Source organism: Mus caroli, chromosome 2, assembly GCF_900094665.2.
Source record: "Mus caroli chromosome 2, CAROLI_EIJ_v1.1, whole genome shotgun sequence".
Taxonomy (NCBI): domain Eukaryota; kingdom Metazoa; phylum Chordata; class Mammalia; order Rodentia; family Muridae; genus Mus; species Mus caroli.
Genome location: NC_034571.1, coordinates 160,453,921 through 160,480,439, shown reverse-complemented (window position 1 = coordinate 160,480,439; position 26,519 = coordinate 160,453,921). Strand labels below are relative to the sequence as shown.

Sequence of the window (26,519 nt, the reverse complement as noted above, 5' to 3'; positions counted from 1 at the left end):
CTGCCTCCTCTTAATGAGATTCACAATGGTATGGCATTGTCTTTGAGCTGTGATTCTGCAAATGTTGTGGAAAGCAGCTAGCCATAAGCTCAGAGCAACCCCAGGTCACTGGCTGGGACCATTATACCCATTTCACAGGTTAGAAGACTGAGTATCCAGTGCCTGTGCCCAGAAGAGTGAGACTGGGACTGGAACCTCAGAACCTTGCAGATAGTAGTGGCTCTCCACCCCAGCCTTCCATCTGTCCCTGCCTGCTGTCTGAGGTCTGTCTAGGGTCACAGTCAGGGGTCATACCAAGTGTCGGGCATCCACAGAGCAGTAAAACTCTCTCTACCCCAAAAGCTTATAGTTTAGTGAAGATAAAGGCCCCACCTCCAAAGATGGATGTAAAGTTAGAGAAAATTTTCAGAGCCTGGTATAAAAGAAAAGTTCTGCCAGGCTTCAAAGGCAGTTGCTGAGCTCCTGGCATTTTCAGCGGGGTTTTGCTGTCCTTGTGTTGTGACAAAGCTTACTTGAGCACATATGCATGTGTGTACACATGGATGAAGTACTGGGGATTGAACCCAGGACCTTGTGCATGCCAGGCAAGTGTTCTGCCACCAAGCTACCTCTCCAACACTTTCACAAACACTTTTCTTTTTAAAGGAAGAGAGGGTCTTGTTAAGTTGCCCAGGCTAGATTTGAACTCTCAATTCTCTTGCCTTAGCCTCCTGAGCAGCTGGGATTATAGGCCTAGGCCAGGGGCTAGATAGCTGTTACATTTTTGAAAGTTCAGTCATTCTTTTAAAAAGAATAAGGGAGGGGGGAGGTAAACATTGTTCCAGGGATTAAAAACTGCTTCTCTGCTCTTTCAGCCTGTCTTTAAGGTAACTTTATGTTGTAATCATGTTTCTCACTTGAGTTCATCTCAATCCTTATTTTACTGGATGTGGTAAAATCTCACTTTGCCCTTATATATCCGTTTCCCTCAGTGACCAGGGAGATGGAGGCAGAAGCAAGAGAAGTGGGCAGGGCAGGGGGAGACAATAGGGTGTTGTGGAGACTGGGGACCAGAGGCTACTCTGTCCTTCTCAGTGGGCAGCTGTGAGCTGACAGAAGTCTGTGCTATCACATGGAAACGTGGTCTAGATGGCTGATTCTGATTTTAAAAGATTAAACAGGAAAAAAAAACAAACAAACAATTTCTAGCTTGAAAATGACAATCAGGGAAGATATGGCTCAAATGTAGTCTGCCCTTAGCACTCAGGAAGCCCTGAATTCTGTCTCCCCCCACCCCCAACATCCACATGCACTATTGATTAAAAATGGCAGTAAATTCAAGATACTCAGAGAGCCAGGCAAAACCTACGAGAGGCTCCACTTATCAGTAGTCCTGAGCCATGAATGAACAGAGAAAAACTCCAGGACCGTGTGCCTAATGCAGTACAGAAGAACTGACTGCCACTCAGGCGGGCTGGAAGCAAGGACAGAGCGTGGCCTCTGCACCGATAGTGCTCCAGCTTGGTCTGATGGAGACCAGGGAAGGGCCAGCGGGAGCTTGCAGCTCACCCAGGCAAAGCTGGGGTGCTTGTAAGTCTGTGCCCAGAGTTGGGAAACAAGAGCCACCATTAGGGAAGAAGAGACAGAGCGATAGCCACATGCTCACCCCTGTTCTCTGGTCTCAGGAGCTGCCCTCTCCTGTTTGAGTTCTACTGTCTTAGGATCGTTCTAGAAGGAAACACAGACCCTGTGTGATCTTTGGAGGGGTTGAGCTGACGGCGCTCCTCTTTTGGATGGGCAGCTCTTCTTCAATGTGAGACTAAGGTCAGCTGCAGGTTAGGGACAAAGCAGGTGTCTTCTCCGGTTCTCTGGGCTCCTCAAGCCTTGTCTGACATCACCCTAAGGTCTTCAGGAGCCTCCAGGAACCACGTGTGCCTTCAGCAAGGCTGGCAGGGCATTCGGAAATCCTTTGAACCTTGCAAATCTGCTGCTTCCCCACCCATCTCAGCCACCCCGTCTTCCTCCTTCTGACAGATAAGGAACCCAGCCTTTCTTGGTAAAGTGATTCACTGTTTTTACTCAGCAGTAGCAAAGCTGGAATCACACATTTTCTAGTTCCGTGAAACATCTTCTTTGGCTTCTACAATGCCGTTTCTCTCTCTCTCTTTTTTCTGGTGCAGCCGCCCTCAGTGGCTGGCCAGTCATTGTCCCTCACTTCCAGGTCCGCTGGCTTTATGGTCTGCTTTGTTGTATTCTAGACCCTTGTAAGACTGTGCAAGCTTGCAGTGGGCTGACTGGCTTGGTTTGTAGCCTGTAGGCAGATAGTGAGTGCATAGTGACTCACACCTGTGGACGCAGACGGTGACGGGTAAATATTTATTGTCTAATTGACACACTGCTGGGGAGGGTAAGCTGCTCAAACAGAGTAGGCTGGTTCGTATTTACAAGGCTAACTTATTTATTTTGGAAAGGTGCCTCCTGTGCCACGGCTTGGGAACAATGACATGTTCTTAGGCCATGCTGAGGGACAGGCTGTTTGGACAGTGGTCTTATGTTGCCTGTTGTGGTTTTTCCCGTCTCACCGCTGCACGGCCTGGCACACGTAGTTCTCAGCACCCAGCCATTTCCCAGGCTTCTGCTCAGTGGTCTCAGCTGCAAGCTTTCTCCGCAGCAGGGGAAAGGTGTGGCTTCACCCTGGGCTAGTTCCTTAGGCCCTCTGAGCAGGTACCATGCAGCAGCTTAAATCTTAGGCATGCATGTTCCTTGATGTGGGGCAGACTTCTGTCCTGAGGTAGCTGCTGGGTTAGATGGTGGCAGCTCATCTACCTCCCTCCCGAGTTCCTCTGTGTGTTTGCAGGGCTCGGGTTTCTGCCTTGTCTCCTTGGGGTCCTGTCCTCTCCCTCTGCTGCTGTGTCCCCCTCAGCTATGCCATGGGTGAGGACTTAGGCCCCACTCCAGCCTTGGACATGATCTCGTCCGTCTTTCCTTGCTCACTCACATGTGCAAAGACCTTACTTTTGAACAAGCCCCTTCCGGTTGTCAGGCGCAGCTGGGGTGGGGGTGGGGCGGTCACTGTCTGGCCACAGCCCTCTCTGATGTGGTCCCCGATGCTTCACAGTTCCCAGTGGCGGAGTCTTCCTCCCATTGCTCTTCCTGTTTGCTGACTGCTCCACACAGGCAGGTGCTTGAGCCTGACTGAACCCTAGAATCATGTGTGGGTCAAAACCACACGTACACAGGCAAACATTTACACAAATACATACAAGCGACACATGTATGCACACAAATGACACATGTAACATATACACATATATGATACACATAATTAATATGTGCACATATACACATATAAACAACACTAATGCACACATGTCTATGAAGACACACATATACTTAATACACATATGTGAAAATACATATAATAGCACATGCATACATGTGCATATGCATACACATATATACAAATATTTATACATATGCACACAAATGCACATGTATATACATACACACTTAATACAATATACATGTATACACCTACATGTATACATATATATACATGCACGTGCATATATAATTACTTACATATATACATATATATGCACACACACATATATACACATCCACACACAGATATATATATCATGTAGGTGTATACACAAATATGCACATTTACATGTATATATATATGCACACATAATATACATATACATATACACATGTGCACACACATGCATATGCAAGCACACACATACACTCTGTCTTCATTTAGGGTATGGTCTTGGAACAGAGACTCTTATGGAGTCTGCCATGTGTCTGATGTAAGGCGTAGAGAGCTTGTGACCTTCTCCTTCCTCCCTGCCCTTTACTTGGTTGGCTAAGTCCTTGCCCACAGGCTCCCAGTGGAGAAAGTGTTCCTGAGCCCAGAAGGCCTCAGGTCCCTCTTTGGGTACCGACTATCACACTCCTTAATGTCCCTCCTGCAAGGCCAGGCTGGGCAGGTATTTGCCAGGCTTGTCACTTGAACTGGTCTAGGACATTGAGGAAGTGAAGGAAAGATGCCTTCCGAGGCTTCCCAGTGGGCCATGAAATGAAAGGCGGTGTCTGCAGGTCCTGGCAGCAGGTACCATGACACCTGTGCAGAGTCTCCCGATTGTCTGTGACTGACTGAGACCTGCAGATTCTCTCCATAGCCTTCAGATTCACCCTCACAACCACGTTTCAGGAAATGCCTAAAGCAATTGTATGGGAGGCCCTGCCCACCCAGGCCACAACCTGAATTCACTTGGTTTCTTTGGCAGAGTGGGAGGTAGGTATGGGCTTGTCTCTCTGACACATACATTTCCTCTGAGGTGTAATTAAGAAACCGTAGCCTTCACAGAGGTGCCATTTAGCTGAATGGCTAAATACATGTCTCATGTATATGTGCATATACACATAAATACACACATTTACAGGTATACATATGCACACATAAAAATATTTATACATGTATGTGTACACACACACATATGCACACACAAGCACACACATACACTCTCTTCATACACCCTCATCACCACCATTCCTGCCAAGACACAGAGCACCTGGCCTTGTCAGGTCCCTGTCACCCCCTCAATGGCTGCCCCTTCCCAGGCTCCAGAGAGAGGCAGTCACAGATTTGCTACCTGTCGCCAGCGATGGATGTCCCCAGCTCTGTGACTTTGTAGGGTGGGATGCATGCATAGGTTGTGCGCCTTGGGGGCCTCCTGTTGCTTGATTCAACAGTTTGCCCTTATGGGTGGCTGAGCAGTGTTCAATTATACGAACACAATGGCTTAGTTACCAGCGGTGAGTATTGGCCTGCCCCACAGTGTGGGTGTTAGGATAAAGACGTGAGCATTCTTGTGTGGACAAAGGCCTTCCTTTTTCCTGGTAAACACCCAGGGAAGGTGTTGCTGAGTCCTTGGGTGTCACACATTCTTGCTTCTGTACTTTTTATTTTTCATTACAGGGTGCTTGAGTCTCTTCTTTGACATGTTGTATATAAATAAATAAAATTTGCACCTGGGGAGAGGGCACACAGCCCAGGCCTGTGCCAGACTCTGCTTCCCAAGAAACTTGCCAGCAATGGCCCGAGACAACTTTGAACAACACAGGGGCCACAGGAGAGTGAGTAGAGTTTAAATAGTGGTTAGGAGTCTGTGTTCTGGATCCAGAGGCTTGGGTTCAAATCCGGCCTTACTAGCCACTTAGTTCCAGGGAAGTTACTTAATGCCCTATATCTCAGTTTCCCTATCTATAAAACAGGAGTAGTTCTAGTACCCCACTTGCTGGTCTGTGCTTAAGTACATGTGTGTCACATAATAGCATGACTGTGGTCACAGCTATAGCTCTCTCTCCCACTGTGATGGTCCAGAGTGGACAGGTCACCTGTGACAGTCCCTGTAGCACTACAGAGCGGACTTGCCCTGCCCCTGGCTGTTAGCACATCATCACGGGGAGCCCATAGCCTGGGAAGCAGCAGGTGCGTGTGGGCCTTAAGCAAACATGAGGTGCCCCAGGGGAGCACAATGGGCCACGCACCCTACCACTCAGGAGGAGCCAGGCTACCAGTCAGGGGAGGAGAGCGCAGGCTGGCAAAAGTTGCCAAGAGAACTGCTCTGAACTACCCAGTTAGCTTTCCTGCTGGTGGACATTCTCCCTCTCCCCTAGCTGGCCCTTTCCTGATCCAGCCACTTGGGAAGAGGCAGGCAGAACTGCCCTCGATGGAGCGCACACAGTATGCCCATGGGCTTACCAGCCCCTCACTGGCCTCATCACCCTGTGGGTCCCTTGCCTTCTCATCCAGAAATATTGGGATATATTTGCTGAGCACTGACATGCACCAGTGACTCAGGCAGGCCAGATCCTCAGAGTCCACCCCCTCCAAGGCTGGGGTTCGGGAAGACTGGCTGCTTAGTGCAGCCCTGGCTTACATAAGGAAGGGGCCAAAGGCTCAGCTCTCTCTGTCACGGCAACCTGGACCCTTCGCTGATCATGGAACCCATCGGTGAGGTTCATGCGGCCTCTAGGGAGAGTCTTGTTAAATAAAGATGGTTGAGAATGCCCAGGGCATTGGAGGGAGAAAATCGAGGAAGGTCAGGCCAGGAAAGAAAAAGAAAAAGAGAGAGAGAGTATAGTTTGGACCTGGTGCCGTGTGGACGAGATGCCAGGGATAGGAATCTGAGGCCTCCAAGACCATGTGGTGACATCGACTCCCTAGTGGGCACATGGACAGTCCCCACTATAGGAGAACCTCCAGTGAGTGGTCATGGCGAGACTGGGGCTGGATAGCTCCTTTAGGCCCAGCTTGGATCTTCTGTGACAGACTGCCATTCCAAGTCAGGACCCTGGGGTCCCGTAGTCAGAGGAGGCCAGTGTAGGCTAGTTGATCACCACTAAGGAGGCAGAAATCACCTCTGACCTGTGATGGGTAACAGCTTCCCACAGGACCCTTATCCTGATGGCTGAGTCCTTGACTCTGGGTCCAAATCCTTTCATCTGCCCCCGTTGCCCACAAGCTTTCAAGTGTGTCCCTTGATGCAACGTCCTCGACTCTGGAGTGGGAGTAATGTCTGTTCTTTGGGCTCATGACATTTAGCAATAAAAGTAAATGCAGCTAACATGTGTAGGACCATTGGCTGAGACCCAGTGCTGGATACCCAGGAGCTAGACTTGGAGTTGGGTCAGCATACTGCATCATCCTCATGATGCTGACATAGGGCCTTGGCCCCTTAGTGCTCGGTGCATCACACAATAACACACACACTCATGACCTGCCAGGACCCAAGGTCCCCCTGTGGTAGTAATTGTCCCACACTGACAGAACCCTGGCTCTGCAGAGACACCTTCCAGCCAGCCTCCCCTGTGTCCCTGCAGAGGCTCCCAGGCAGAGTATAGTCTTGGCCACTCAGCCCTGTAGGCGTGGGCAAGGACCCGTGAGGTTTCCCTCAAAGTCTCTGAGGTGCTTGCTGCTTGGCTGCAGGTCAGTGCTGGCACTGGGAAAAGTGAGCCGTCACTCCCGGTGGACTCAGAGCTTGTAAAACTATGGGACCCTGAGACAATTTATGAGGTGCCAGAAACCCGGCAGGAGCAGCATCGAGAGGCTTGGGGCCACCTGGAAGCTTAAGTCGGAGCCCGGGTCTGGTGTGTTGCCAAGCTGGAGCCTACTCCAAAGGATGGATTTGAACCCAGGCAGGGTTTGCTTAGAGAACTGTAGATAGGAAGGTTTGGACGGCCTGGAATCTTTGAGTAGCTGATGGGAGCTTTGGGGACTTATGGGAGCTGTGGGAGAAAGCCCAGGAAAGCCAGGGACTTCCTGAGAGCCCTCTGAGGGCCTACATGCTGCTCCAATTAGCAGTAGCAGCTGGTGGAAGTTGCATCAGGCAAAACTATGGGTCCCGGTGGGCAGGGGCGGGGTTGCTCTAGCTGCCACTCACCTCTGTTTAGTTCCTCTCTCAGAGGCTAATTGGATCGCTTTGCTTCGCTAAGGGGTTCTCCAAGGACTGGGGTACTGTCTGGGAGGAGTTTTCCCGGCCTCAGGTGGCCTCTGCCATGTGGAACTGAGCCCTGAACCGTGTGTGATAAGCCACACGGGAGGAAGGGTAGAGTGTCCACCTCTGGCCTCTGCTTATGGCACGCAGATACAGGGGCCCCAGGGAGTGGCTGGGCTTCTCTGGACTATTACTAAGCAGTGCCTCAGCCTGATACCACTGCAGATTCTGAGACGCAGCAAACCTGCCTTCTGGCTCAGGAGCCACTGACAAACCTCAGAGGCCGTTGGTAGACCAGGCAGGCCACATTGGTGTTATAGGAAGCGGCACCCTGAGCCTGTGCTGAGCTCAGCCCTGAACATTCCTGCATGCTGAGCATGCATTGGGCATTGTTTCCCACCCCCCCTACAGGGACTCACTGTGCCAAATAGTGGACAGTAGTGCATACTACAGCTCACTGAGAGGTTATCATTTACCACCACAGGCTACACATTTTCGAGCACACTAAATTTGCCTTTTTGTGCCCGATTCCTTTTATATAGAATGAGATTGTCAAGGTGTCAGCACTTTGCCCCTTTTTCCTGGCTGAATAATATTCCGAATGGACATACCACCCTTTGTACACTCATGTATCCACCCTGGACATTTTGGTTGAGATGAGTTAGTTTGCCAGCTGTGTTCTAACCATGTCTACTGTGAACATATGGTCTGTGTAAAGCTTACCTGGGTAGCAGGCACTGTTACCATGGCACAGAGGAGACTCTCAGATGCAGGACGCCTGTCCACCACAGCAATGATGCCGAACATTATGCTGACTGTGGCCATCCGGGACCATTAGGATTGTTTACTAAATAATGGCAGCTGGGGCCCTACCGGCAGATCCTTTAGTCAGAATCTCTACAACTGTTACTCTTAGCTAGGAGTGAGCTTGTGTTCCTCCTTCTCCAGGAGACAGCAGCCCTGTCTGTGCGCATTTTGGGATGTCACAGCTGGTAGGTAGAGCACTGCAGGCATCCAGTGGGAAGACAGGAGAGATTTGGGGTGCCGTGGAATACTAAAGTAGCACGTGGCATGACCCCAAAGTAAAGAACGGTTCAGCCCTGAGGCAGGAGACATGGATGGAGGCTGAGAGTCTACATCTTAGAAGTCCAATGGGGTGTTGGGCTGGGGCTGGGGAGGAGCCAGACACTCGTGAGATCCCATTCAGAAGGCTTGGCCACACCTCGTGTGTGTCACAGAGGCTTCTAGGAAGCTGGCTTGCTCTCCTTACACTTTTATTAAAGACTCCACCCCCTTTGGGGAAGAAAGGTAACAGGCAGTTGTACCCAGGTGGCTGGGAGAGGAGGCTGCCCCAGATCCATGCATTCGGTGCATTTGCGCAGTGCTTCATGATTCACAGCAGGCTCCCACCCCTCGAAGAGCTAGCCGGGCCTGGCCCCGCCCTGCCACCCCACCCCCACCCCCGGCTGGCTACAAGCCCTTGGCTGGTCTCCCCAGTAGCCATGACTCAGGTTTTCCACCTGTAAAATGGGAGGGGTGGCATCTCCAGCGCCAGAAGCCCCTAGCCCTCCACTCCGGCTTCATCAAAGGCGATTCTGAAAAGCCGGGTCTGTAGCTGCTGTTTTCACTGCTAGTAAAATTGCCTTAGCAGTGGTTCAATTAGAAAGCCAAGGGGCTCCCACGCTGAAAAGACAGGCTTAATGATGTGCTCATGTGGGAGGAATTAGCAGTTTTATCCCTGGCACCTCTGCGCATCCTGGAGCCCACAGGTGATGGGATTGCTGTTGGCTCTGAGCACACAACATCAGGACCATGGGGCTGGGCAACCCACTGTAGAAGCCTAAGGAGTCCCTAAGTGCACCTGCTGACCAGCCCTGGGGACAGAGGAAGAGGGTGATTGATGTGTGCCCGACGTGGAAGGAAAGGGTTAAGTTTGGGCCTCACGCGGCCGCTGCACTGCTCAGGCTCCCGGCTGGCTCCCAGCTCCCGGATGGGGAGGTCCAGGGGCCCTGGCATGGAAAGACCTGGCCCTCTGCCCAGCCCTCAGCTCTTAGAAGAGCCTGGAGCTCAAGCTGACTCACCAGGAAGGCGGGAGGGAGGAGCCTAGGGGGAGTGGGATGGGCCTGGCTGCCGCTAGCCTTCCTCTGTGGCTGTTGACCCACCTGCTTCTATTCGTTGTCTTCTGCCGCCTGACTTCCATGTAGGGCTGAGGGGGTGACTCTGGGTGCTGGGGCCTGCTTCTGAGGGTTCCCATTTCAACCAGTCGGGGACCTGTCCGTAGATGGCTGTTCTTGTCCCGCCCAGCTTTCATTCATTGTGGATAAAGACAGCAGAGATAAGAAAGCCCAGTCTTCCCACACTCAGCCACTTCTAGGACCTCTCTCCTGGGGTTGAGGATAGCTCGTCTGCATAGCTTGTCTCAAAGTGAGCCTTTCTCCAGAGAAGGGCTAAGCAGTAGGGAAGATGGGAGAAAGTGGGGTGGGGGCACCCAGGGAACAGGACCTGGGGTGGTGAGGGAGGGGCCACTCACATAGGGTGGAGGGCAGAGCCTAGGGTTACTCAGATGCTCAAAGGTGGTAGTTTGCCTAAGAGATAGCAAGGGCTAGTGCTTGGGTGTACAGTGCTTACCAAGCCTGCCTGAGGACCTAGGTTCCACCCTCAGGCAGATATACAATGGGTACACACACTATCTATCTATCTATCTATCTATCCATCCATCTATCTATCTGTCTGTCTTCTACCTATCTATCTATCTGAGAGGAGAAGACAGGGAGAGAGAGAATATTTAGACGTTCTAGAAATTAACGGGAACATAGTGAGAATGAAGTCGTGGGGGCATATCCTGGAGTATACAGCTTATGGTCAGAATCACCCACAGACTTCTGCTAGGTGTGCCCTTAGCTCACGTGGGGCTGTGAGTCTGGGTTGAAGGGTGTAAGAAGAAGCAATGTGACAGTGGAGACCTTCATGAGGGGTCAACTCGTCCCTGCACAAAGGAGAATGAAGACCCAGTCCGTCCTGTTTCTGCCCCTCCTGGATTCTCTTTTTTTTCCCTGACAAATGATTTATTAATGAAGTTTATTAACTCTTAATTTCCTGCCAGAGAAACTTCCATATATACAAATCAGCATTGAGTCTCCAGCAAAGACCTTTGCTTACAGGACTACGCCCTCAGCACCGCAGAACAAGCACTGGTCCTAGTCACCAAGGAAAAACAAGTCTTGAAAAAAACCCAAAAACCCCAACGCTCTTGAAGCTGGCTTCTTTATAGCACCCGAGGAAAATCCTTTTATTCTACATTCTCTTTCCTCTTGGCCAGCTTCTAAAATAGCCCTGGGGAAAAAGACGAAAAAACCGTTGCTTATAGGGACGATGTTTCCAAAGAGAAACTGGAAATTAGTTTCTTCTTAAGTAGAAAATAGTTTTAGCCTAAAAGACACTAGCATTAAGTAACATAAGAAAAACTTCAACTTTCAAAATTCAAAATGTAGACAATGCAAGCCTAACAAGGGTTGAGAGTGAGAAGCGCACAGGAAAATCTGTAGCAAACTCAGATTTCTGGATTTTAGCTTCCTCCAGGTGTGATGGTATCTGATAGCCACCAAAGCAAACTGGCTTTTCCAAGGATGTGATGTTTGGAGATGCCCACTTGGGTCTCCATTCCTACCTCTCTGCTGCAGCTCTGGGTTTCTCTGGTTCACGCTGTCTCTCTTCCTTTTGCCTTCAGCTCAGCGCTCTGCCCACGAGCTGCCCATGGTGGAGAGACAAGACATGGACAGCTGCCTGGTCTACGGGGGCCAGCAGATGATCCTCACGGGCCAGAACTTCACAGCGGAGTCCAAGGTTGTGTTCATGGAGAAGACTACAGGTTAGTGGCTTTCTCACTTTCTCTCCGTTCTCTGAGCTAGACAGAAGTGAGCACCTCACTGCACTCCAGCCTACTGGGTAACTTCCCGCTCTTCTGGCTCACCCCACGGTGACCCACAGCCACGTAGATCACTGTTGATGAGGGTGACATACTCAGATTGGTCCTTGGACGTTTCCATGGAGACGAAGCTTGTCCTCCTTCATCCATCTTGCCTTTGTCTTGATAATTTGTTTTTCTTCACGTAGGAAAACAATAAAAAAAAAAAAACCTTTTCCTATTATTAAAAGGAGAAACTGGGTGTTTTGCAGCTCAGAGGCAGGCACTCCGGTGTCAAGAACATTCTGAAGTGGGTAGCTTGTCACTGAGGCTTGCTGCATAGGAGAAGAAGTGGGAAGAGGCTAAGCTGGGCTGTGGGTCCCCTTTTGGAAATGTGAGTGTCGGGTGTGATGAGCTGTGGACATCCTTAGATAAGCCAGGGTCTCATCTTTCAGAGGCAAGATATCTAGGAGCGGGCAGCAGAGAGAATCTAACTAAATGTAGAGGTCTCTATTAGAATCTTGTAGCTAGATGACTCACAGTATGGCCTCCAGTGGGAACAGGGAGAGCAGCAGGCAGGTGCTGGGAAGTCCCATTGCTGTCATAGCAGCAGAGAGACGGTAGAACACATTCTGTGAGAAGCCTGAGGTCTGAGCTATGGGTGTGGGCATCCGAGGAATCTGTGTCCCCGGGGGTGGGGTAACAGTGGGCACAGGAGACACACTGGGGTGGGGTGACATTAGGCACAGGAGACATACTGGGGCAGGAACTGAAAGTAAAATTGACAACATAGTCTGTCCCCACGTGGGAGGGGCTTATGGTCATGTCCTTTTTGAGACACAGTTGACACCATTGCTGCCTAAGAGTGGTGGGTGGGCCTTCTGTGAGGGGAACATGTTCCCGCATCCCTGACTCTTCTGCCTGGAGAACTTGTGCTGAGCAGGGAACAGGCAGGAGGCAGGGGCTGAGGCCACTACCCGCCGGACTCTGTCAGATAAATCTCTCTGCTTACAAGGAGACATTTTTGTGTCTGTGTGTTCAACTGCACTTTCTCACTGCACAAACGTTTGTGCGGATGCTTCATCATTCCCCAGAACCTGGCTGTCAGCGGTTGTGGCGCATCCCACTGTAGGGCGCTGCAGTGCTAACGTTATTAAGCTGGTTCGTTTCTGTTGAGACTGTGTCATCCAGCTAGAGACACATTTCTGTTTGGTCTGGGCATGCATGTTAGTCCCATTCCCCACTGCCGTGATGGATACCTTACAACCGAGGAAGGCCTCACTTTGGTTCCCAATTCAAGGGTCTCCAGCCTGTCACAAGGCAGCTGGCCACACTGCATCTGAAATCAAGAGGCAGAGAGCCCAGAAGGCTAGCGTTCAGCTCTGTTTTTTTTTTAAATTTGGTCAGGCAGTTAGGGTGAGTCTTCCTACCTCAGTCAACCTCGTCTAGATCACTTCTCACAGGCACACCCAGAGACTCGTCTCTTAGTTGATTCTAGATCTCGTCAAGTTGATACTATTAACCATCACCACATGGTGAAGAGATAGGCGCCTCCTTGGTGGATGCTTGAGCCTGTGATTAACACGGAGTGTGGATGTACAGGGCACAGTGCCTTCTCCAGGATGAGGACGCTGTCCTCAGGCATGTCCAGACAGACATGACTTTAAAGCATCAAACTAATGAGATAAACACGTTTGTCACTCATGGCCAAGGTGACAGGGTATTGACAGGAAGGAATGTCTAAGAAAGATGGGAGGGCAGAACCTACTGAGGCCCTCCTGCTGGGGGCTGCCAGCCAGCTCTGGGTGTCTTGGTCAGTAGCTTTGATGAACTGTTTGTTGAATGAGCGAGTGCTGTTGGTTGCTGTGCAGCCCACTTGGTTTCCAGAACCATCTACACTGTGGCCTCACCATGAGAACCGTTTGGCCTCCGTAAGTCAAGTGAGCCTGTGGGAATAAGCATCTGTCCCATCCAACACAGCGTCCTCAAGCTGATGGTCAAAGCCAGGGCCCTCACCTGTAGACAGTATGTAACCTCGGCCTGTGGTTTTGCCTCTCTCCGTGAACTAGAACCCTAGTCCTGCCCCTGGACTTGGGGCGTATGGGAGTCCTGTGCCCGGAGATCACAGCTTGCAGTTACTGAACACTTGGGTCTGTCACTGTGGCCCTCTAGCCTCTTCAGAGCTCTGGCCACGTGGCTTGTGTGAGGCACATGTTGTCTGTATGTGGGTTTGGGCAAGCGTAGGAGATGGGGGTGGGGCTGTCAGCTGCATGGCCCTAAGCCCAGGCTCTGAGGTTAGATTATGTGATGGTTAGTTTTTAATGCCAACTTGTCACAACCTGTAATCACCCGGGAAGGGACTTTTAATGAGGAATTGTCTAGATCAGGTTGACAGGTCTATGCATAGAGAATTGTCTTGATGTGGGAAGATACAGCCCATCATGGGTGGTACCATTCCCTAGGCCCAGGAGTGGAAAAAAAAAGCCACCTGCCTATAAGAAGCAAACAGGCAGCTGGAGCTCACTCATTTATTGCTGTTCTTGATTATGGATGTTAGACAACCTGCTGCCTCAAGCTTCTGACACTTCACGGAATGATGGACCCTGACCCACAATGGGAAGCTGAATAGAACCTTTCTTCCCTTTGGTTACCATTGCATCCCTCCATGGAAGAACAAAGAGAGTTCACCCAGAAAGCCAGTGGTCAAGAGCAGAAACTACTTCGCTCTGTTGGCAGCATTTGCTTTGGTTAGACAGTCCGATAGGCCTCCAGATGAGCTACTTTCCCCCAAGTTCTAGAGCTGAGACTCTAAGCGCAGAGAGGTCAGACAACTTACTGAAGGTCACACAGCTGGTACATGGTATGGATAAGACTCGAGTCCAGGCAGTCTGGCTTCAGGCTCTATGAAAGCCCAGACCAGGGTTGGTTTGCTCTAAGGTCCTTCCCCTTCCTCAAAGCATAGACTTGAACCACGATGTAGTGGTGGAGAACCCTGAGATCTGCTGAATTGTTGGTTACGGTGTCTATTTCACCCAAGGAGTGTCTTTCACTTCAGCTCCAGGATCTCAGGGACTAGGGAGGCTTCTAAGTCTTCCCAAATATCCCCCTGCCCTCCAAGAAGTGGGTTTCTCTGAGATGGGCATGTGGCTCCTCTCAGCCCTGATGGGGAACTTTGATGTTTGCAAGGCACAGAGTCTGCTCTTTTGACCCTGAGGGTTTACCTCCCTGCAGGGGGATCCTTGTAGCTGAAGTTGGTTTTTCCAAAACCGGTCCTGTGTCTATCTCCATGGACACTTGGCCAGGAGGCGCTGCATGTAGGGTGGGGTGGCCAAAGTTTTCCAAGGCAGGGGAATCCCAGCTGCTGTTCCCATTAGGAAAGGTGACAGCTTCAGGCTAATCTTAGCCCCAGAGTTTGGTCATCGGCACCAGGAGGGAGCCTCAGCAGGCTTTTTATAGCTGTCCAGTGAAACGGGCTTGGCACTGTCCTCCCCATCAGGAGGACCAGCTGAGAAGGTGGAAAAACAGCAAGGCGGGGGGCTGCAGGGTGCCTGAGTTAGGAGAACCCCGTGTTTTGGAAAGTGCGGTTCTATTTATAGCAGCATTTATAATAAGGATTATTGTGAGTTTCGGTCCTATTTTTAATTCTTTGTAGGACCTGCAGGGACCTGTGAGACTCGACCTTTGCCCATCTCTCTGATCTCAGCTGACCGTCTCTCCCCCTGGCTTTCCCGGCTGCAGAGAAACCCTCCTGGCTCTGTCTTCAGATGCTCCGTGCTCCTTCCTGCCCCAGGATCTTCGCTTGTGCTGCTGGCTCTGTAACATTCTGCCCTTGTTCCCTCGCATACTGTGTCTCCTCTTCCTGGGAAGTCATTCTCCCTGAGTGGTGTTCGTGTTCAAAGGCTCATGGCTCAACTGTCCAGCCCAATGTCACTTTGCCTATCCCTTTTCCACGCTTTATTCTCCAGGTGACACTCAGCGTTTCACCTGTCTGTCTGCTCTCTCTTGGGTCGTCTGGTTCCCATACTAGACTGTCGGTTCCTTGGGAGCAGGGATACACTGTTTGCTGCTGCACTCACAATTATAGAATTATCTCTGTGCGTACTAAGTGTGCATGTGTCATGCTGAAGGAAAGCGGTGTCCCCCCTTCATTGCCTCTCCCACCATGAGAAGCGGCTGTATTATCCCCATTTTACAGATAAGTTGAGGTTCAAAGCTATCAAACCAGAGACCCTGGGTTAGCCCCTCCAACTGGGGAAAGATCTGGAACCCCAGCATGTCATTTTCCTGATCTCTGGAGTGATTTCTCTTGTCATGTCAAAGAGAAGTCAAGAGGAGAGTTCTGTTCCTCTGTGTTCTGCAAAATAAAAGATGCATAGCCTTCCAGGGAAGGTCAGGCTGGGAGGCCAGGCTGTTCCTGCCCTCGCTGGGAACCCTGGCCCCTGGCCCCTGGCCCTGAGCAGAGTCGGGGGTCCCAGCAAAACATTGCAAAACAGGAAAAAATCTAAGGACACAAAAACACAAGCCGTGTGGTTGAAGAGACAGGGTTACCATGGCTCCAGGCGACTCTCGAGGCTAGCGTGATCCAGTGTTTTGGAAGGTTCCTCCATGTGACACAGGGTTTTGGAATTCTTCAGCTGGTAAGTCCTTCTTAATTCAGGCCCCTGGCCCTGGCCAAGCCACTCCCGGGCTCTCGGTGTCCCGCGGGGGCGTAGACTGGACACAGGCCCACATCAAATTACTCAGCTCTACAACTAAAAGTTTTTGAAGCGAGTTTCTTGTTTTGTTGGATGGTTTTCTTGGCTCGGTCTGATGGCAGAGGCTCCCATCACCTGTCGGGAAGGCAAATTGATTTTTTTTTTTCAAGAGGAGGCGTGGGTGGTGGAATTCCCTTTTAACCGATGAGTCACTGAGGGCAGCCGTGACTCACTTTATTATTCCCAGGTTCCCAAAGGCTATATCGCTTTTGGGCTTTATTTAATAAATAGAATCATGTATGCGCTTAAAATACATGTTGAAACATTTTTGCTCAGCAAGTATTCTTCCATGAGTGCCCATGACGAGGGAACCTGAGGTACCTTTCTAACGCCCCCTCCTGCACCTGCTTCTCTGTCATCTGGGGTGTGGCTTCCTGAGGCCTGGAGGTGGGGGTGGACTTCTCTGAACAGCACTGATCCCAGGCTGAATGGCATGACTAAGATTCAGGGGACCTTTGCCCTCCGTGACTCACTGGAAGCCAGTGCCATACCCTCTCTCAACTGCCTCCAAAGACAGAGGCCAGACAGCCATTCTGAAACCCCGCTGGAGACAGAAACCACACTATTTTCAGATAGCTGCGTGTGTACCCCAGCCTCTTCGCACAGGTCAGTCTCCTGAGGTTCTCAAGCCATCACTTTTCCCACCTCCACTGTACTCCCGGGCCACTTTCTCGGAGGAAATACATCCTCGCAGCTCATCCTCAGTCCCTGTGGAATTCTGGGAAGAGGCCACGCAGGAAGAAGTTTCCTGATTAACTCGAGTCGGAGTGTTTGCATCCGTAGGAATTGGCAGAGCCAGGCATGGTGGTGCCTGCCGCGCACCCCAGCACTTGGGGAGAGGGAACTGGGATGTGGCTGAGCTGGTAGAGGGCTTGCCTAGCACACGTGAAGCCCTGGGTTCTATCCCCAGCATTGGCTCATCGCTGGATGCCAAACTGTAATGCCTGCCCTTACTTAGAAGGTGGAGGTGGTGAGATCAGGAGATCATGGTCACCCTTAGCTACAAAGCAAGCTCTAGGCCCTCTTGTGCTCCATAATAATGCGCTGTCCAAAACCATCAAAAATGGAAAACACATAATAAAAAAGGGGGAAAAAAAGACCTGGTGCCAACAGCCCTAGTGAGCCAGCTGCCCTGCAGCCCTGCAGCCCTGCAGGGCAGTGGCTTTGGAAGGCCCATCAAAATCCCCAATCTGTCCTCTGATGTATACCTGGGGACTCAGTTTCCCCAACTCTAAAATGAGGGCAATGGTGTCTTAACATACACAGGAGATCAGGACTGCATGTATAGGCACACAGTGGGTGCTCTGGACCTCTCCACATGGAGTCTACAAGGCAGGGCCCGTTGCTTGCTTGGCTACTAGAAGTGACCCTCCTGGCACAGTGGACCTCTTTCTCATGGAGATCCTTCAGACTTCTGGTGTTCTGGCCCAGCAGAGCTGGAGTGATGGCAGCTCCCTCCCTTCCCTCTCTACGGATGGGGGTGCTGAGTCACACAGCGGTCCACAGACTTCCTTGAGGTGACAGAACTTAGCAGTGGAGGGCAGGGCCCCAAACCCCAGTTTCCTGGTTCCCAGGGCTCCTGGTGCCTGCAGCCTGCAGTTGTCTATAGACAATGCGACGCTGCAGAAGGGGTCAGGGGGAGGCAGAGCTCACAGAGCCTCTGTGCAACATGGATTGCCACTCACTCAGCCTCCAGGACCTCCACAGCTACCTTTGTGTATTTATTGAGCACCTACTGTGTGTTGAGGGCAGTGTGACAGATAAGGTTTCTGCCCTGGGGGTGGAATACTTCAGGCTTATTTATAGGCAGGGCCTGAGTCTGCAGCAGGGCCGGTGTGCAGGACAATAGCTTCCTGTGATCCTCAGACAAGCCATGAGCTGCTCTCAGGCCTGCATCCCAGGCGCTGTGACAAGAGAAGCAGGCGGGCTCGTAGAAAGTAGAACTTGGTGTCTGAAGTCTGACTGGGCGACCCCAGCTTTCGTTGGTGAAATCTGGCAACTCTGGAAAATGAGATCAGGAACTTTCCAGAAGAGACGGCTTCGAGAGGAGCCTTACAGGAGGGAACAAAAGATGCATCGGTATGGGAGCCCGGCGGTGATGGGGGTGGGCATTGTGGGTAACGGGATGAGAGACGACATCTCTTCTGGGACTTGTAAGCACCGAGGGGAGTTTATGTTTGTCCCTAAGGCCCTGGGAAGTAGATGGAGGTTTTCAGTGGAGAGTGTGATGTGGTTATTGTCTTAAGGTCACGCAGATGATCCTCAAGTGCAGACAGGAAGAAGGGCAAGTGGCTAGCAGGAAATAGACACTGCCCTACTGGCCTGGGATAAGCCCCCCAAGCCAGTGGGGTCAGGAGAGCAGCTTGGTGTGAGAATCCAGTGGCTTCCTCTGCAGATCTGTTAAGCCTGCCCAGGCAGCATCCCCATGAGACCCTAAGCTAAGGGACATTCCTGACCTTCCCGACTGCGCCATGCTCCCAGGAAGACCCACTTTATGCTAGCTAACTGTCATAAATGCAGGCCAAAGTGACTTCAGCGCCCTCTGTTTACCTGGTGCTCTAGGGCAGGACCAGGCTGAGCTGTCTCAGGCCTGGTTTCCTAAGTGAATTGACGCTTGGGTTTCCCCCACACAAGCTTCAGCCCGTCAGCTCAGGGCCCAAGCACTGCATCTGTTTGCCGCCTTCTCCTGAAAGCTGTCTGGCTCCTCCTAAGAGTGATGACACCACTCTCTTCCAGGCAGACAGCTGGGCCTCAGCCACCTTCCCCAGGCCTGCAGCTTCCTGTGATCCCCTCCCTAAGCCTTCTGATCTGCCAGCAGACACAGAGTCACAGGTCTGTGTGTCCATCTGCCCCTCCCTCCCTCTATTCTGTTCCGTTCTCTCTTCCCCATTTCTCTCTCCTTCTGCCCATCTGTTTTGTTTGTTTGTTTGAGACTGGGTCTCATATAGCCTGGGATGGCCTTGAACTTACTGTGTAGCTGAAAGTAACAAGAAACTTCTGCTCCTCTTGCTTCTACCTCCTGGGTGCCAAGTTTATGAAGTACTAGGTATCAGTGCCCTGGACCCGTGCAGGAGAGGCAATCACTCTACGAACCAGGCACTATCCCTAGTCCTGTCCATCTTGTGTATCTGTCCATCCATGCATCCATCCATCTGTCCATCCATCCATGCGTCCATCTTTCCATGCATGCATACATCCATCTGTCCATCTTTCCATGCATGCATGCATCCATCTGTCCATCCATCCATGCGTCCATCTTTCCATGCATGCATGCATCCATTCATGCATGCATGCATCCATCTGTCATCCATCCATCCATTTATCTATGCATCCATCTATTCATTCATCCATCCATCTATCCATGCATCCATCTATCTATCCGTGTATCCATCTGTCCATCCATCCATCCGTGCATCATCCCTGCATCCATTCATCCATCCATCCTTGCCTCCTCTATCCCCCAACCAGCCCTTCCTGCCTCCACCCACCCTCCCCTCCTTCCATCCTTCCATCCATCCATTCATCTGTCCCTCCCTCCATCACTCCCTGCCCTCCTCTGAGCACTCTGATGTGATTGCCTGATGAGAATACCCAAAGCCTGTGCTGTCTACTGGGCCGAGCCTTCACTCCCACCTCTCCCTGCAGCCTTGCTAAGGTTCCTCTGTCCCTAGCCTCTTTGCTAAAAACTTCTGGCTCCTTTCTTTCCCTTCTGACTAAGGCCGGAAGGACATTCTCTGTGCTGGCCGCCAAGCCCAGTTCCCTCTGGACTAAGGGAGTTTCCCCAAATATCTGCTCCAAAGACCAAATCCCTTTATTTCATCTCAGGATGGCAGCCACCAAGTGCTGTGTCTTCTCTCAAGTCTGTTCTACAGGGGCCAGCATGTCTGAGCTGCAGTAGGGTTGGGGACTGGGAAGTAGGAGATGCTGGGCTGAGACTGGGGAGTCCCCTGGGGGCTAAGTTATATGACTTGTATGCTTGCCCCATATTCCCCCCTTCTTCCCCAGCTTCTGTTCCATGAGAGAAGCTGCAATCTCTGTGATATGAAGGTTGGAGAAGGCTGGGTGGCTGCAGGCGTCATGGGGAGCAGGGTGCAGAAGCATCATGGCTGTGAGCACCAGGAGGGATAGGGGCAGAGGCAAGGTCCCCATTCCAGGAGAGTAAAGACCTTTGAGTCTCTATTGTGAGCTCTGGAGAGAAGCAGGTGTTTTGTTCCAGTCTGCGTAAGTCCTGGAAGTATGCTTTTCCCTGCTTCTAGACCCAAATGGGCCTGTGGTGTGGATGCCACCCACCTGAGCCAGTGTCTATGCTGAGCATTTAGCTACTATGGTTGTGGCCCCAAGGGTGCCTGTGGACAGGCAGGTAAGCAGGGAATCACTGTATACATTTTTTTCTGAGAAAAAAATATTTTTTAGTTAAAAATAAAAGATCAAGGAACTTGGGAATGTAGCTCAGTTGGTAGAGAGTTCTCCTAGCATGAACGAAGCCATGGGTTCATCTCCAGCATGGCGTAAATCATGTGTGCTGGTGTAGGCCTGCAACCGGAGCATGTTGGAGGAGACCCGTGAGTCGTGAGTTGGGAGTTCAAGGTCATCCTCACTTACATACAGAGCTGGAAGCCAGCCCAAGTTACATGAGTCTTTGTCTCAATTTAAAACAAACAGACAAGCAAACAAAAAAAGATTAAAATGCAGTCCAGTTAGAGCCAGAATCCTATTCTGTATGTGTCTTGAATAAGTGAGAGGAGACAGGAAGGCATTGCTACAGTGTCTCCTCAGCTAGCCCAGCCAGAGGTGCCACCTGGGAGTGACTTGGACCCAGGCTCCCTGTCCTTTTTAGTGTTTGGCTTTGAGATGGGATCCAGCTATGCAGGTTTACCTGGTCTGGAACTCGCCATTCTCCTGCCACTGCCAAGCACTAGGACTACAAACTAGCACCGCCGTGCCTATAGTTGCCTATGTCCAAACAACTATGTTTATAGACATTCAAGATGTTGTCATGCCACACATACTGGTCTGTATAATCGTGAGCCAGGTTGTTTTTTAACAAAACCTATGTGTTTTCCTGTTAGGAAAATATAGATATGCCTTATTCTAAGGACTGCCCAGTATTGGCATAACTGATATCTACTTATTCCTCTATCTACCCATCCATCCATCTATCCACCGATCCATTCGTCTACCTACCCACCCACAACCCATCCATCTACCCATTCACTCATCCATCCATCCATCCGTCCGTCCGTCCATCCATCCACCTGTCTGTCTATCCATCCATCTATCCATCCATCCATCCATCCACCCACCCATCCACCCACCCACCTGTCTGTTCATCTATCCACTTATCCATTTATCCATCCATCCATCCATCCATCCATCCATCCACCCACCCACCCACCCACCTGTCTGTTCATCTATCCATCTATCCACTTATCCACTTATCCATTTATCCATCTATCCATCCATCCATCCACCCACCCACCCACCTGTCTGTTCATCTATCCACTTATCCATTTATCCATCCATCCATCCATCCATCCATCCATCCATCCATCCATTCATCCACCCACCCACCTGTCTGTTCATCTATTCATCTATCTACTTATCCATTTATCCATCTATCCATCCACCCACCCACCCACCCGTCTGTTCATCTATCCATCTATCCACTTATCCATTTATCCATCCATCCATCTACCCACCCACCCACCCATCTACTCAGCCACCATCACTCAGTGAGCCTTCCATATATCCACCTGCCCATCTACTTACCAACCCATCTATCCACCATCCACCTACCATACATCTACCCATCCTCCTATGTATCTATCCATATACCCATCCACTTACTCTATGTCAATCCACACACCCACCCTTGGGTCCATCCACTTGTCCATCCTTTCTTTCTTTATTGGCTACAAGCTGCCATAATGGACCCAGGCAGCCCTTAGCCGTGAGTCCCTCCCATGGCCATTCTACTCATTAAGCAAACAATGCAACATAAGACTCCATCCGCCAAAGCCTGAAATAGTGACCCAGCCAACTCTCTTTCCTTAGAGGCTGATGTGAGACCCCAAATTCTAAAATAAAATGGTGGTGGTACCCATGGTAGCCTGACCCCCCCCCCTTTTTTAACTGCCTACTTTAATACTCAGCCCCATTCTGGGAGGAAACTAAAACACAGAGAGGCTTAGCTCCCACTTGAAGCCACACAGGCAATTAGTGCTGGCTGCAGGACTTGAACCTAAAGTGAGCCTTAGGGGAGCTTTTGAAGGCTTTGCCTCAAGGGAGTAGCACTCAGCATAGATAACATTGCCTCCCCATGGCCCTGAGGACGTGTGCACCTGTGAGTGTGAGGTGCTGAGGTGCGGGGGGGGGGGGGGGGGGGGGGGGGGGCGCGGGGGAGAGAAAGGGGTGGCACTGGACACATAAACCACACCCTTTCTTTAGAGCTCAGCTTCCGACTGAGCCTTCTGGGTAATGGGGTTAAGTAGAGAAGATGGCTGACACAGCTTTCACTTCCTGCTGGGGTGCTAGCTGTTTTGTACAGAACTGTGTGTGCAGGCTCAGTGAGCATGCAGAACCAGCCTGGGTCCTCACAATCCTGCACTTTGAACCTCTGGGTCCTGAAGGGTCAAAAGACAGAAGGGAGACCCTGGCTTTAGTCGGCTTTGGTCATTGCTGGCTGCATTTTCTGGCATTCAGTCTTTTCTCTCCTTTTCCTCCTCCTCCTCCTCCTCCTCACTCCCCTTTCTCCTGTTCCTTTTTCTCTTCCCTCCAAATCCTTACCTTCCCAAGGCCTGAGATTACTGGTGTGTGCTGTGACACCCAGCTTGAAAAGACCCATTAAAATACTTTCTATATATTAAAGATTTTTTTTTTAGTTATGTATGTGTATGTACACCTTGTGAGTGCAATACCCACAGAGACCAGAAGGGGGTGTTAGGTCCCCTGGAGCTGGACTCACAGACAGTTGTGAGCTGCCCCATGAGTGCTGGGAATGGAACCTGGGGCCTCTGCAAGAGCAGTGAGTACTTCCAACCACTGAGCTGTCTCTCCAGTCCTCTAAAAAGACCCATTTTTCAAAGCAAAGCAGCAGGGAGCCATGTTGCCATCTCCTGGAAAAGACCCCACCTCAACACCATTTCTTTGTAGATTCCAGCCATGCCCTGCAGGTAGAGGTTCTTAATTGCAAACAGAGAATCCCTGTTAGTCTTTGACTTTAAAATATGTGCGTTTTCACTTTTAACTCATATTGAGATAAAATCCCACGTTCAAATAACCCTCGGACTCCGATGTAACATTCCTGACTGAACATCTACCAGGCTCCTATGCCATGATCTATACATTCACTAGGAGATGTGAATGCTCTAATAATCTCATGTTTTAAATTGGAGACAGAGAGACACAAGTCTTATCCAAGGCCACCTAGCTCACTGGGCAAGTGAGGATTTCAGGCCAGGTCTATTTGTTGCAAAGTTTGGGATAAAATGGCTGAGCGCCACAGGGGACAGTGAGTTGGCACTGTTGTAGGGCATTTCCAAAAATGGTGTGTCACACCAGACCTGCCAGTGCACTGGAGTGGGCAGGTATTTCCCCCAACACGCACATTCTTCCCACAGTCCTTACCTGCCAGCTCCAGAGGGCCCTGCCTAGCATAGCAGCATCCTCAGGGTACCTAAGTCTTAAGAACAGGAGCTGATACCTAAGCTCTGGGGGATGAAATGACATATGGGTGTGCCCAGCCCAGGCGGCCCGATCCTGCTAGCACTAGTCTGCCCCATGACACTAGCCAGTGTTCCCCTCTCTGACTGGGACTCTTAGTGAGATAAAGGCCAGCTGTGCCTTATGGGAAACATATGGAAGAGCAGATTGGAACCTGAGGGACAAGCAATGTTGGAACCGGGGCAGGCATTATGAGTTAGTTAAGAATGCTAAGTACCTCAAGCAGCCAGGGCAGCAGTTGAGATATACGGGACCTTGATGGCTGTGTTAGTGCCAAATGATGCAAGAGGCAAGGCAGCTTTGAGAGAGGCTAATACATTCATCATTACAGTGGGGGTGACTGCAAGGTCCTGCCTAGAGATGTCCTTTCTCAGCCTCTCAGAGTGGTGGCCTTCCTCTGCTGGTCTCCTGGAAGCCTCTCCCTGGCTACTTGGTTGGGCAGATTGTACCCAATCGCTTGTATCTTTACACAAACTCCCTTCGAGTCTTAGGTTCCCTTCTGATGGTGCTGAGCTGATTCGTTTCTAGGCTGTATTCAAACTCTTGTTGGCCGTGTCTCAGTGGTCAGTCACACCCTTTTCTCCTGGATCCATAGACCCAAAGAGCATATCTGTCGTCACCCACGGCAATACCGGTTCATGAACACTGCCGTTCTGCATGTCAGTATTTCCTCTGCCACAAATCAAGGATGGGAGATGGTCTGGAAGCCGGTGTCAGGCCCACTTGATGGTTTTTCAAGGAATTCTTTCTGAACCTCTCAATGATGAGCTTTGGAAACCCATCTAACCCCCTCCTTTCTTTCATGTCTGTCTTTTTTTGTCTATTTCTTGAGAGTTGCTCTGTAGCCAAGGCTGGCTCATCTCAGCCTCTCAAGTGCTCCTTAAAACGGCTCATGTGGAATTAGCCTCAGGACTGAGAGGCTAGGCAGGAAGGAAACCCTCACAGCTTCCTGTGTGGGCTTCTGGCTCAGCATTCACCATGCCATTAGTGAGCTGGGTTGGAACCCATGGAGCCTGGCTGAGTAGCCTGGCTCTCTGTCAGTGACCTTGGACCCATCTCACATGAAAATGCGGATTACCCTGACAAGTTCTGTCTGGATCTTTGCACATTGCAGAGCTGGGTTTTGATGGGTTCAGCCAGGTGCCTTTGGCCATTTTTCTTCTGCCTCTGGAGTGGCTTCTCCTGATCCCTCAGCAGCCATTACAGCTGATGACATTTTTGTATATCTCATTATTACAATGTGGTTGTTAGACAGCCAAGACTATCACCTGGTCCTTTCCACAGGGATCTAAGATCTCCCTATCTCCCTGTTATCCCTCTCCCTCTCCCTCCCCCCCTCCCCCCTCTCCCCTCTTCCTCCCCCCCCTCCTCCCCTCCCCCTCTCTTTCTGTGGTATTGTGATGTGTTCGTGATCAGGTGCATCCATATGTGTGCATGTGAAGGTCAGAGGCTGATGTTGAGTGTCCTCCTGCATCCTTCTCCACCTTACTTTTGGAGTGATGTAGTGTGGGTGTGTACATCTGTGTGTGCCTGACCAGTGGTCAGAGGAGGACACCTTATACTTTTGAGCTAGGGTCTCTCACTAGAGCTAGACTGGCACTGGTAAGCCCCAGAGAGCCTTCTGTAGTCACTCGCTACAGCACTGGGGCTCAGGCACAAATGTGGCCATACCTGACCTTTTAGATGCTAGAGTTCAAGTTCAGAATTGCACCTCACGGAAGGCCAAGAGTAGAGCCTTGGCTGTTACCAAGTATGCTGGCTTATCCCTTGCTGTGAGAACCTCCAGCCACACCTGTTCTGTAGCGATTACAGGGTTTTTTGTTAGTTTGGGGGGGGAATGGGGGTTTCCTAGGCCACTAAATTCATATGCTGTTCACAGCCCAATTCTCTGGCCCACGCTCAGAGCTAGGGACCTACGTGATTACAGCAGACACTAATAGCTTTGCTCCAGAAAGAGGGGGTCCTGATGCCCGATGTTGGGGTGTGCTCTGTGTCACTGTAGCGAGCAGGGTCGAGGAACCCAGTGGGTGCTGACTCAGCACCTTCCCACCGTTTATTAGCTTGGAGAACGTCCCCTTTCTCATAAAACCATTTAATATCCTTCAGCATTCACGCTCCACAAACACTCTGGAAGCCTTCATGGAAATGTTTTGTTTGAGTGAAAACGGCCTGGCGGTCAGTGTAGGTGGTCAGGAGAGAAATCTATAATTTGAAAATAAAGAGTTTTGTTTGGCCCTGTTTGCTGGCCTCAGACTCAGGGAATCAACGGCCCTCTGCCCCTGAGAAGGAGAAGCCACTGCCTAGCAGAGCCATGTCATCTGCTGTCAGGACTCTCATGGGAGCCCAGTGAAGGTGCCGGTGGGCTTGGGGGTTTTCTCACCTCCTGGTGGCCCATGAGTCAGGCACCCTCAGGCCACCTGCCCGGTCCTGACTTAGAGAGGGATGGCTAAACCACTGTGCTCTCTGATGATGGGGACACCGGGGACAAGCTGGGACCATAATGAGGCTCCTGAGACAGCCATGGGACTGAGGGCCTTTTGGAAACGGAGAAAAGTCGGGGGCCACAGAGATCAATGTAATCGGGGGCCACAGAGATCAATGTAATCGGGGGCCACAGAGATCAATGTAATCGGGGGCCACAGAGATCAA

At 50.9% G+C, this 26,519-nt stretch overlaps 1 protein-coding gene across 6 annotated transcripts in view; it reads left to right on the top strand.

Annotated features, from left to right (window-relative positions):
* Positions 1 to 26,519, top strand: part of Nfatc2 (nuclear factor of activated T cells 2) — a 126,701-nt gene that overhangs the window by 68,165 nt on the left and 32,017 nt on the right. For 4 of the 6 annotated variants that reach the window (XM_021180900.2, XM_021180887.2, XM_021180854.2 and 1 more), the window contains one exon: positions 11,218 to 11,358. In XM_021180900.2, the coding sequence (XP_021036559.1) occupies positions 11,218 to 11,358 (141 nt within the window). Of the gene's footprint in view, positions 1 to 11,217; positions 11,359 to 15,046; positions 16,400 to 26,519 lie in introns of those variants that run through there. The other 2 variants (XM_021180906.2, XM_021180892.1) reach the window with 1 other exon arrangement.